Genomic DNA, 11,133 nt, shown 5'->3' on the forward strand with positions numbered 1-11,133 from the left:
AACGGTGTAGCTGTTGCTTGCCCTGCCCTGTATGTACAGGATCAGCCCCGTAGCGGGCCTCACCTGCCCCGGGGCTCAGAGGGCCTTCCCCAGACTCTGAAGCCATTGATTCACAGGGAGGCCCAGGGAGCAGCAAGGATGAGGGGGCATAAGGACTTCTCCTGGAAGGGTGAGGAAAGGCTGCCCTTTGAGAGGAGGCACGGGGGTGAGGACTTGGCCCCTGAGCAGGAGTGATGTGGTCAGGAATGTGGAAAGTGGAGCACAGGATATGGTGAGAACTATGGCTTGGGGTGTGGGCCCTGGGGGCAAGGGGAGCGCGGCTGGGCGAGGGGAGCGGCTGGGGTGGGGGTGGGGGCCAGGCAGGAGGCAGCGCTTAAGTGGTCAATGCGGGGCTAGATCCTGAGGCCCCTTGAACACTCTCCAGCCAGAGGCTGACCTCATAGCCCTTCCGTGCCTGTGTTGGTCATCCAAAGCAGCTCAGGTGCTCTCCTGTGGTTTCGTGGCCTTGATGCCCCCGAGGATGGTGAAAAAAAAAAGCAGAGGTTCCACCTCCCCATTGATGGATGGTGGATTCAAGTCCCCAGCGTCTGTGCAAGGAGGCAGCCCGCGAGGGTGCTGGCTTAGCAGAAAGAGTGGATGCTTGCACATAGCACGCTGAACCCTGAGCTGGTGAGGGCAGGGTAGGCATCCCTAAAGTGTGATGAGTAGGCTGATGGATAAAAGAAGGAACAAACGCAACACAATGAGGGCTCTGGAATCTGGTTTATTAGCCGCGGGTGGGCATGGATCTTGGGAAGCACAGCAGCTCCGGTGGGGGCAGGGGCTGGGCACCCCTCAGGCTGCTCTCTCCTCACTCCTGCATTCGGGGTAGGTTGAGCTGTGAGGAGGAGGAGGAGCGCCCTGCGAGGGAGGGACAGGAGGCAGAGAGTACCATCTGTTCTAGCATCCAGCACAAGCCGCGTAGGCACAGATCTCACACGTGCTTGGATCCGCTGCGATGGCCCCTAGACGGGAGAGACGGAGCCCCGTGAGAGCAGCTTCCCTTCCCCAAAACTCCCTTCCTCACTTGAGCCAGAGTTTGGACATCCGCCACCCGGGAGAAACCCAGGCCTGTCCTTTCTGACCAGCCGGGCTTTCAGCAACAAACCAGGACATAAGTACCACTCAAGCCAGCCAATTAGAAGAGTCTACTCAGACAGGTGCTACGGCTGAGACCAGAAGAACCCGGAAGCACAACAGGGCTTAACAGACCCACCAATCAGAGTTGAGCTCGTCCTCGGAATCCCACCAATCAGAACACACTTCTCCCTCAAGAGCTACAAATCCGGGAATCCATGGGCCCCCGGCTCTTCAGAGAGAGGATTACTCACCCAGCCTGTCCAGGATCTCCTGGGCGTTGGGCTCCTTGCAAAGAGGCTTGAGTTCTTCGGGAAAAGTAGGCAAGCTACAAAGGTTGGAGGCGATGGGTCCAACAGGATTTCTAGGGATTCTAGGCTCCTGGATCTCCTGGAGGTCCTTGAGCTTCTTCACCGACTCCAGAGAAAAGGAGAAGTCTCCATCCTAAGAGAGATATGTCCGGAGTGTGAGGCCAGGCTGCAGCCTGCTCCCTGACTGCAGCCTGCTCCCTGACTGCCTCCCCCAGGAGTGACCCCTCTCCCGGCCCAGAGGCGCTCAAGCAGTGTTTGCGGCATATGGGAGCCAGGTGCTCCGCCACGGGGCAATATGAGGTAGTCAGAGTTCAGGCTTTACAGCCAGACACTAGGCTTGGATCCTGGTTTTGCTTTGGAATCATGAACAGGTCATTACATGCCGGGAGCCTAGGTTCTGCATGTTATATGAGGCATGGAGAAAACAGACACGAAGTGTCAGGGACACAACAGGTGTCTACGAGTGGGTGCGGATCTGTGGGGAGAGACCCGGAGCTGGGACCAGATCCAGGCTTCCTGATCCACGAGGCTGCACCCAGGTAGTCTTCACCTCTGCCTGAGAGCAGTGTGGGCTGATCCCCTGGGCCCCAGCTCCAGCCTGGTGCCTGGCTGATGTTTGAGAAGCAATAAAAGGCCTTCCGGGCCTGGCTGTGGAGCTAGAGTGGGGCCCCTAATGGGTGCCAGGCTGGCTTCTTAGCTGGCATCCACACCAGTAGGGATGCCCTCCCGTCAGGACCTTCAGGGTGTCCAGGTGATTTCTGAGGCCCAGGTCAGGGCTTTGGCTGAGAAGTAAGGTCTAGAATGAAACTGAGCTCCTTCACTTCTGACCACATGCCCATGACAAATTACAAACTCTAAGGCTTCATTTACCATCCCCCCCCCCCAAGAAATGGGGCTAGCAATCCCTTCTTCCCAAAGTGATCCTGGGGCCCCAGTAGAGCCTGGTCATAGCAAGCACTCTGTAAATTGGCTAGTCACTTGCCTTTCCCTGACTGATTCTCTTCTCTCTTCCTGATCTTTCTATGAGTTTTAAAATGAAAGGTGTAAGAGGCAGGACTGAGAAGGAGATCCGTGGGGCAGAACCAATCCTTAGACATACCCCACCCTCAGTCCCCAGGGAGGGGTTGCTTTATCAGAGGACAGGCCCTGGACCCTGGAGGTGGGGAGTAGTCTGGGCAACGGTGGGGAAAGAGAACTTACCTTCACGATGACTCCTCCTGTCAGGGTGGCCCAGGCTCCAAGGAGGCACAGGGCGGACAGCAGGAAGGTGTTCATGGCAGCAGCACCCAAGAGAGAAGAGTGACTGGTTCTGGATGCCAGGGGGAAACAGTGGGACTTTTAAAGGGGCAGGGTTACTGAGTAACTCAGGAGTCTTGATGAGCATCTCAGCTGCTTGCTGGTCAATTCAGTCCTAATCAGATAAGGCTCAAGACCGCCCTGGCAGATAAGAGATCAGTCCAGGGAATCGTCAGAGCCCCAGCCCCTCCCTGGGCTCCCACTTTAACCCACGACTGGACTGGGTTCTGCATTCATTCACCAACTACTCACACTCACTGATGGCTCGGGGCCAGGCCATGTGCCAGGGTGGGGCTGCAGACTGCACCCAGCCCTTAAAGAGGGAGGCCCAGGCAGGGGCAGTGCAGGTTATTAGGGGAGTGGGTGGGCAAGGGGAATGGAGGGGCCATTCACCCAGCCCAGGGGCAGGGCAGTTCAGGAAGTTTGCCCAAAGGAGGTTGTGCCAGCGCTCAGTTTTAGAGAATGGGTGAAAATTTTCTTAGAGAAGGGGCCAAAGGTAGAAGGCCATTTTTTGCACAGAATGTCACATGTGGGATAGCAGGGAAGTAAAATAGGCCTGGTAGAAGCGGGGAAATGTGAGTAATTCAGCCTGGGGGGAGGAGGAGGTTTCAAGGGGGCTTCAAGTCATGAGGGATGAGACGACCAAGGCGGGTACTAGGTTTGGCCACTGACTTTGAGAAAGGACTCAGCTCTGTCATCCATAGGCCTGGGTTCAAGCTCCATCCTCTGCCCCATTTTGATGCAGGTGAATTTGGGCAAATTGTTTCCATCTCTGAACTTCAGAGCTCCCTGTGTTCTCTCTGGGGACCAACATGATAATGCATTTCTCATGGGGGTGAGAATTAATGAGGTTAGAAAGACGCTCACCTCAGTGCCTGGCACACAGAAAGCACACAGCACAGACCGCTGAGTTAGTGCTGTTTTGGTCAACAGCAACAGCAGCTTCTGGTTCCCTTTGGCCCCTCTGGGGAGCAGCCTCCTGGTCTGAGCCACAGTCTGTTCTCATCCTGTGCTGGGTCTGCCCCCTGTCCATCCAGCAGGTTCATATCATCCTCGAATGTGTTTTTCTCCTCCTTCCTGATTCCCTTTACCCCAGCTTCTCTCACCATCTCCCCTTCCCTTCGCTGTATCCCTTTCTTTTATTCTGACCCGCCCCCCCCCCCCGCCCCCGCCGCAACTAACTCAGCCTAATCTCCTCCATCCTGGCCTTTCCTGCCAAGCTCAACTCTGACTTCGAATACGTGGTTCCATTTGCCTTGGAAAGTTTTTCCTTCCTCTTCACTAGATGAACTCCTACTTAAACGTTAAGGCCCAGATCCAGTAACCCCCACTGCATCCTCGGCTAAATAACCTCTCTTTGTTCTCACAGAACCAGACAACATTCCCTACCTGGGATCTTGTCAAGTTGAGTTACTTGGGTGTGCATCTTTGCCCCTCTAGACTCTGACCCCCATGAACTCTGTCCTCCAGCAGAGTGCATGTTTATTATATTCTTTTTGAGCAGAGCCTCCTGGACACAGGGGAAGGGCAGCCCCGGGAGCTGCTTTGTTCTAGTCTACAAATCAATCTGGCTGGAAGCCAGGGAGGCTCCAAACAAAGAGGTGGGGGTGGGAATCCCTGGGTGGGGAGAGTCAACACTGAAGGGGAAATTGAAGGGAACTTCAAAGGGGTTCAACCCCAGGGAGGAGCAAGAAACACTTGGTTAACCTGCCCTCTCAGGCTAATCCTCAGAACCAGACTAAACTTCCCTCCTTTTCGTGTGTGTGTGTGTGTGTGTATGTGTGTGTGTGTGTACACAGAGGTGTATGTGTGAACTGAAGTGTGTTAGTATGTGTGAGGGGTGTGTATATATGCTGAAGTCTACATATCCAGAACAGCCATGTGGTGGCCTCTGCTAGCTGAGAGTTGGGTGGATGTGAACACCAGTGGAGGGTTAGATATGGACAGGGTACAGTAGGGTTAAGGATGGAGTTTGGGTTGAAGGTAAGGCTAGAATCAGGGTAGAATTTAATGTGACTGGGATGGAGGTGAGCACAGGTACAGACCAGGAGGAGTGTAGCTGAGGTTGCTGCTGCCGTTGGAATTGGGGTTGGGTGGACTAGAGCTGGGCTAGCGTGGAAGCTGGCTTAAGCCCACTCATAGGTTTCCAGGTGGGGCTGGAGTTACCTTAGGGCAAGATGAAGTAGCAGAGAGTGGTAGGAGTTCAGGTTAGGACTCGAATTCAAGTTTGGGTCCGGGTCAGGGTGGAGCTGAGCCTGGGCATGGGGTAAGGGTCAGGGTAAGGGTTAGAATTGGGAGTGCGGCTAGGATGATGTGGGGACTGTCCCTGACATGGAGGTTGGTTGGAGTCAAGTTCAGGTTCTGTGCTTGGTTAAGGCTGGAGTTGAGTCTGCAGTTGGAGATGGGTGGGGGTCAGGTCTGTGACTGGGGTTGGATCTGGAGCTGGACTGGGATTCAGTTTAGCATCAAGGATGGAGTTGAATAGGCTGCTGTGAGCTGAAGGAACCCTGTCTCTGGTTCCCTTTTGTTTTTCAGCCCTTTCCCTCCTGAGGCACCATGGGATTCGGGGTGAAGGGAGGGGGCTTTGGTTCCTGAAGCCTCTTTCTCCCATATCCCCTTAGCCAGGGCTGACCTGGTGCACACCAGGGGTGGGGTGGGTGGGAGTCTAGGTGTGTGGGAGTGACATAGCTCCACACTGTGGGAAAGAGGAAATGGCTCCGAGGCCTCAGCCCTTTGGGCCTGACCCTACCCAACCCTGCCTCTGACATCTGCCCTGGGAAATGGAAACCAGTACCCTCCCTCTCTCTCCCCGCGAATTCCCTGGCCCAGCCTGGGCCCAGATGTGGATTCAGGCCCCCTCCCTCTTCTCCTGCATTGAAGCTGCTGGATCTTGGGGCCCTCTTGGAAGCCTGGGGTTCTGGACCACCCCAGGCCCACACCTGAGTCCTGTGGTCTTGGTTCCCCAGCACCCCAACACCCCTCATCATTCCTTACAGGCAGCAAGTGGGTCAGTCTGGGTTGTTTGGGGCCGCTCACATCCAAGGCCACCTCTTCTGACAAACTCCTGAACCTCCATAGCCTTCCAGGCCATACCACCTCTGCCTGCCTCCCCACGTGAAAACCCATGAGTGGCTCCCCAACACCTTCAGAAGGAAGCCCAGACTTCCTGTCCTGGCATTCAAAGCTCATCATGGTCCGCTCCCTGCTCACCTTTCACCCAGGATCCCAAGTCGCCCTAGGATCGGGCCGGAAAGAAGGAGCCCAGACCTGGGGCCCTGTAGGTCAGCGGTCCCAACCTTTTTGGCACCAAGGACTGGTTTCGCGAAAGACAGTTTTTCCATGGACCAGGGTAGGCGGGTGGGGAAAGGTTTCGGGATGATTTGAGTGCTTACATGTACTGTGTACTTTATTTCTATCATTATCACATCGTCTCCCCCTCTGATCATCAGGCATTAGATCCCAGAGGTTGGAGATTCCTGATGTTGGTAGAATGGCTCCAGTTTTGGAGCCAGGCGGCCCTGGGGTAGAGTCCCCGCTCATCAGTGAATAGTTGTGTGCTCTTTCTGAGCCTCAGTTTCTACATCAGAAAAATGGAAACAATGACAACTATACTGTGGATTTTGGATTGCCTGGAAAACTTTCCTCATTGGCTTCCAGCCCCAGCAAGCCTGTGTTAAGACCATATCTGCCCCCTGGGCTCCACCAGCTTCCTATTCTTTCCCCTGATAAAACCTACCAATCTGTCCCACCCGCTCTTCTGCGAACTCCTGAGAGCAGAGCCTGTGTCTTGCTCCGCGGTGGCCCCAGTACCCACACAAGCCTTGGCACTTAGTGGCTACCCCTGATCCCGCAGGAGACCCGAACCAGTGAACCAGTGAAATCGCTTAGTCGGGTCCGACTCTTTGCGACCCCATGGACTGTAGCCCACCAGGCTCCTCCATCCATAGAATTTTCCAGTCAAGAGTACTAGAGTGGGTTGCCATTTCCTTCTCCAGGGGATCTTCCTGACCCAGGGATCAAACCCAGGTCTCCTGCATTGCAGGCAGACAGTTTACCATCTGAGCCACCAGGGAAGCCTGGAGACCAGAGAGGCTGTGGTATTTGAACTAATCACAACATGAACAGTAACAGGGAATGAGGATTAAGCACTCAGTCTGGGTACGTGCTTTACGGGTGTGGAAACCAGACCCCGGCCTGCAGCCCAGCCACCCCTTACCCACTCTGGCAGCGGCCGGGATTCCCCCCGTTATTGGGGTGCCCTCTGGACTCTGTGAGGTTGCCGACTGCCATCGTTTTTGGCCTAGAGATTGTTGAACTCTTGGGTTGGGGTGACCTCACCATGGTTCCAGTGTGCCTGTTAAAGTTGGGTGCCCTGAGGCCCAGTCCTCCCAGGCCTGGCTCTGCTTCCCTGAGGGCGGGAGGCCTCAGCTGACCCCAGGAAGGAAGGCCTGGAACAGAGCCCAGGTGGGAGGCTGGAGACTCCCATATTGGTCTGCGTGGCCATGAGCAGGGTGCGGCCCACAGTTCACAGCCTCCCCATCCCGCTTGTAAACACGTCCTGGACATTCTTCTGAGAGCCCAGAATTGCCTGAGGAAGACATCCCGGTGTATGTGAGCCTCCTACCAGCTCTGGGAATGCATGAAGAGTCACTATAGAAACCCCACTTTATAGGTGCACACACGGAAGCTCAGAGGCCCGGAGAGGTTAAGACGCCACGACTTTCCCGAGGGCGCAGGCAGAAGCTTCGGGCACAGTTGCCCTGATGGTGCTCGGCATGAGGGCACCTAGCCAACAGAGAGGGAGGCCAGCTCAGCCTGGAGGGGGGCACAGCTTTTCAGACTCATTGCCAAGGTGGGCTTGGCAGCAGCTGCGGTCACAAAGCTGTAAATTCCAGAGCAGAGGCCAATTCTCACAAGCGCCAAAGAAAAGCTGAAACTTCTACTTGGTTCGTACCTCCTGCCCTGTCTTCCTGGCCCTCAGACTTCCATCCTTGCAGAAGGAGGAGAAGAAAGGTGAAGTCACTGAGTCAGACCCTGTTTTACAGCGACAGCCATTTCACAGAGGAGGAAAGTGAGCTGAAGTCCAGGCGGGGGTTCAGGGCCCCTTCCCCTCTCCCAGGTGCTGGGGTGGGCAGGATCTCTCCCGTGATGCTCTGAGGGGCAGCTGGGGAGTGGACAGAGGGTGTGTCTGGTTGTTTGCTTGGCAGTGTCATCTCACTTCCCCGTGGCCTGGTGAGGATGAGGCACCTGGGGAGCTCCATTCACCATCTGCTCCCCACATGGCAGCCCAGCTGCTGCCTCATCCCCCCAGCAACTACCCCCCCAACCCTGGCCCCCTGTGGGCATTGACCACAGAAGCAACCACTGCACCCAAAGGCTGTCAGGGAAGGAAGGAGACCCATCTGGAGCTCCTGCCGTGTGCCCCAGAGCCCGCAGGCTAGAGGGAGGAGAGGACACAGGCACGGTTCCCCTGGGGCTCCTCGGGGAAAAAGGTGCCCCTGGGACCAGGTCTGGGGACACTTACCAGACCAGGTGGTGTTTGAACTGGGCCTTGATCTATGGGAGGATTTGGACCGACAGAGATGGGGACTGCACAGCAAAGGCTGGCATCAGAAAGCCCAAAGAAGGATGGGCTGAAGTAGAGTGTGACACCCTCTGGCGGTGGGTGAGCAGTCAGAGGAGGCTGTGCACATCAAGTGGAGGCATTTTGCCCTCGACTTGGTGACAGTGGGAAGCCAGGGAGGAGAGGAGAGCTGTGATTTAGAAATACCATCATGGCCCTTGGTGACTGGTCTAGGAGAGAAAGGCTGTGTCCCACCCCCATGGTGCCCCGAGAGGGCGAGGGGTAATTGGAAGTATGGTGTTGCAGGGGAATGATGAGTCTTGGCCTGTGGAAGAGAAGCAAGGGGCAAGAAGGGGAGGTAGATGGGCCCTTGGGATCTGCAACATTCCAGGGCCTGGGCTGGCTGCTTCCATCTGACTGCTCATGGATGGTCTCATCAACACTTTAACCCCATTATACAGATGAGGAAACAGGCTCAGAGAGGGCAATGTCTTGCCCAGATGGAATTATAGGTTCTTCTGACTGCAGAGTCTATGTTGTTTCCATGGTCTCAGGTGTGATTCTGGCCTTTGAGGCCTGCAGGGAATGTGCTCAGGCATAGGCCAGCAGCTCACAGTAGGCCAGTTTCTGGTCTGACCAGGAAATCTGCGGGTGGGGGAACAAGGAGGAGGGTAGGAACTGCCCGGGGGCAGGAACGGATAGTATAGATAGATCTGGGTGCCTGTCCAAAGGGCCACAGCAGGGAGGAGCAGTGACAGGGGCCAGGCCAGGAATATGATGAGAAAGGGGGAAGAACAGATCTGAGGATCCTAACCCCAGCTCTATCCCAGGCAAGTTGTCTCCCAGGACGGGGGCCACAGGGGAAGACACGAGTGGCTGATGAGGTTAGGAGCCATCCGGCCCTCCCTTCCGACAGGATGCTTTCTCTCCTGTCTGCAGTTCGTGATCACACACAGGCACACCAAGGCACACAGTCACAATTATACAAGCAACACACATACCCAGGCACAGACACACAAGCACACACATACAAGGTCTTGAGCACATGCTCGGAAGGCCACACAAGCACAATCAGCACCCGCAGTTACCCTGACTTACGGGACCTCCACACACACGGCCCCCGCCCCCACCCGTCACACAGCTCACACACTCACACGCTCTCGGAGGACCGTTCCCAGGAAGGCCTCTGCCTGTGGACGTCACTCAGGGGTGGGAAGGGTGAGAAGTGTCCTCGGACGTCTTTATTGCCATTGTTGAGACAGGAAGTTGCCTCTCTGACCTTCTGGGGGCTGCGTCCTGAGAGGGGTGGCATTCACCCAGTGACGTCAGCTCAGGCTAGGGTGGGGTGCGTTGGGATGGGTGTGGAGACTGGCCCCGAGGAAGGTCAAGGGCAACCAGGGAGTGTTGTGGAAGAGGTCATAGGCCTTGGTGCCAAGAGCAGACCAGAGTAAGGCAGCTCTGGGTTCCCATCCCCTTGCCAACCTCTCACGACGGTGACCTTGGGCAAATGACTTCACCTCTCTGAATGGCAATGTCCAGCAGTAAAAGGGAGATAAATGGCATCAACCTCCAAGGCACTGGGAGTGCTAACTCAGATAACGGCTGTCAAGTGCTGGGCATAGGGCCTGGCAAATAGTGGCAATAATCATAATGTTCGTGATGGCCAAAGGGGTTGATGTGTGAGTGCGGGCACGGGGCGGGAGGTGCTCGGAGGGAGGGGTGGGAGGACAAGGGTGGATGTACAGTGGCAAGGCTTGTGGCTGGCCTGACCATGGCCCTCCCCACACCTGCCCAAATAATGCATCAGCTGAGGTCCCAGAAGAGCAGAGCCTCAGGAAACTCAGCTGGGGTGGATGCGGGGTGGCCTTCCCCACCCTAACCTTGGAGTAGGGGACAGTGGGCACCACTGGGGCTGAACCAGGGCAGCAGGCTCAGGTGTTGTTCTGTAGCTAAGTTACGTCCGACTCTTTGCAACCCCATGGATTCCAACACATCAGGCTTCCTTGTCCTTCACTATCTTGCCCAGAGTTTGCTCAAACTCATGTCTTTTGAGTCAGTGATGCCATCCAACCATCTCATTCTCTGTTGCCCTGTTCTCCTCCTGTCCTCAATCTTTCCAAGCATCAGGCTCTTTTTAATGAGTCAGCTCTTCACATCAGATGGCTTAAGTATTGGAGCTTCAGCTTCAGCATCAGTCCTTCCAATGAATATTCAGGGTTGATTTCCTTTAGGATTGACTGCTTTGATCTCCTTGCCGTCCAAGGAACTCTCAAGAGTCTTCTCCAGCACACTGTTGGAAAGCATCAATTCTTCAGCACTCAGCCTTCTTTATAGTCCAACTCTCACATCCGTACATGACTACTGGAAAAGCCATAGCTTTGACTAGATGGACCTTTATTGGCAAAGTGATGTCTCTGCTCAGAGGCTGCTCTAGAGTGGGCCCCACTCCAGACTAGAGGGGGCTCCTTGGCTCCCTCCAGAAAGCTCTCATGATGAGAGAACAGATTCTGAGAGCTGGGCCCTGGGGGTCCCTATCTATCTGGAGGAGCACACAGCTCTGTGGGGGCTGCAGAGGAGATAACACAGCACTTGTGGTAAAGGAAGCCTTCCAAACAAGTAAAAGCACACAGCTGGTGGCCCTGCGCCCTCTGGCGGCCTCTGCTCCTTACTGCAGCCTCATGGCTTTGTTCTAAGGCTCCAGTTCCTTGCCTGGTACGGACCGACATAGCAGCACAGCAGAGTCCAGGCATTGGGGCTGGACGGCCTGGGTTTGAGATAAGGGGCTGGATGGCCTGGGTTTGAGACATTAAGATATCATTATTGAGATATTAAGTCACCCAGGGCAGG

At 55.5% G+C, this 11,133-nt stretch overlaps 1 protein-coding gene across 1 annotated transcript; it reads right to left on the reverse strand.

Moving 5' to 3' along the window:
* Positions 747–3,782, reverse strand: GUCA2A (guanylate cyclase activator 2A). Its single transcript, XM_005678615.3, has 3 exons — positions 2,628–3,782; positions 1,371–1,560; positions 747–1,004 (listed from the first exon to the last, which is right to left on the reverse strand). Exons 1-3 carry the CDS (start codon positions 2,700–2,702, stop codon positions 940–942), a joined length of 330 nt encoding a protein of 109 aa, XP_005678672.1. The 5' UTR covers positions 2,703–3,782; the 3' UTR covers positions 747–939.

Source organism: Capra hircus, chromosome 3, assembly GCF_001704415.2.
Source record: "Capra hircus breed San Clemente chromosome 3, ASM170441v1, whole genome shotgun sequence".
In the NCBI taxonomy this organism is placed as follows: domain Eukaryota; kingdom Metazoa; phylum Chordata; class Mammalia; order Artiodactyla; family Bovidae; genus Capra; species Capra hircus.

Excerpts from the sequence above, each read along its gene's own strand:
- GUCA2A (XM_005678615.3), bottom strand. The coding sequence starts at position 2,702 with ATGAACACCTTCCTGCTGTCCGCCCTGTGCCTCCTTGGAGCCTGGGCC. Across the intron at positions 1,561-2,627 it reads CAGGAGGAGTCATCGTGAAG|GATGGAGACTTCTCCTTTTC; the intron begins GTAAGTTCTCTT and ends TATCTCTCTTAG. Across the intron at positions 1,005-1,370 it reads GGAGATCCTGGACAGGCTGG|GGGCCATCGCAGCGGATCCA; the intron begins GTGAGTAATCCT and ends TCTCCCGTCTAG.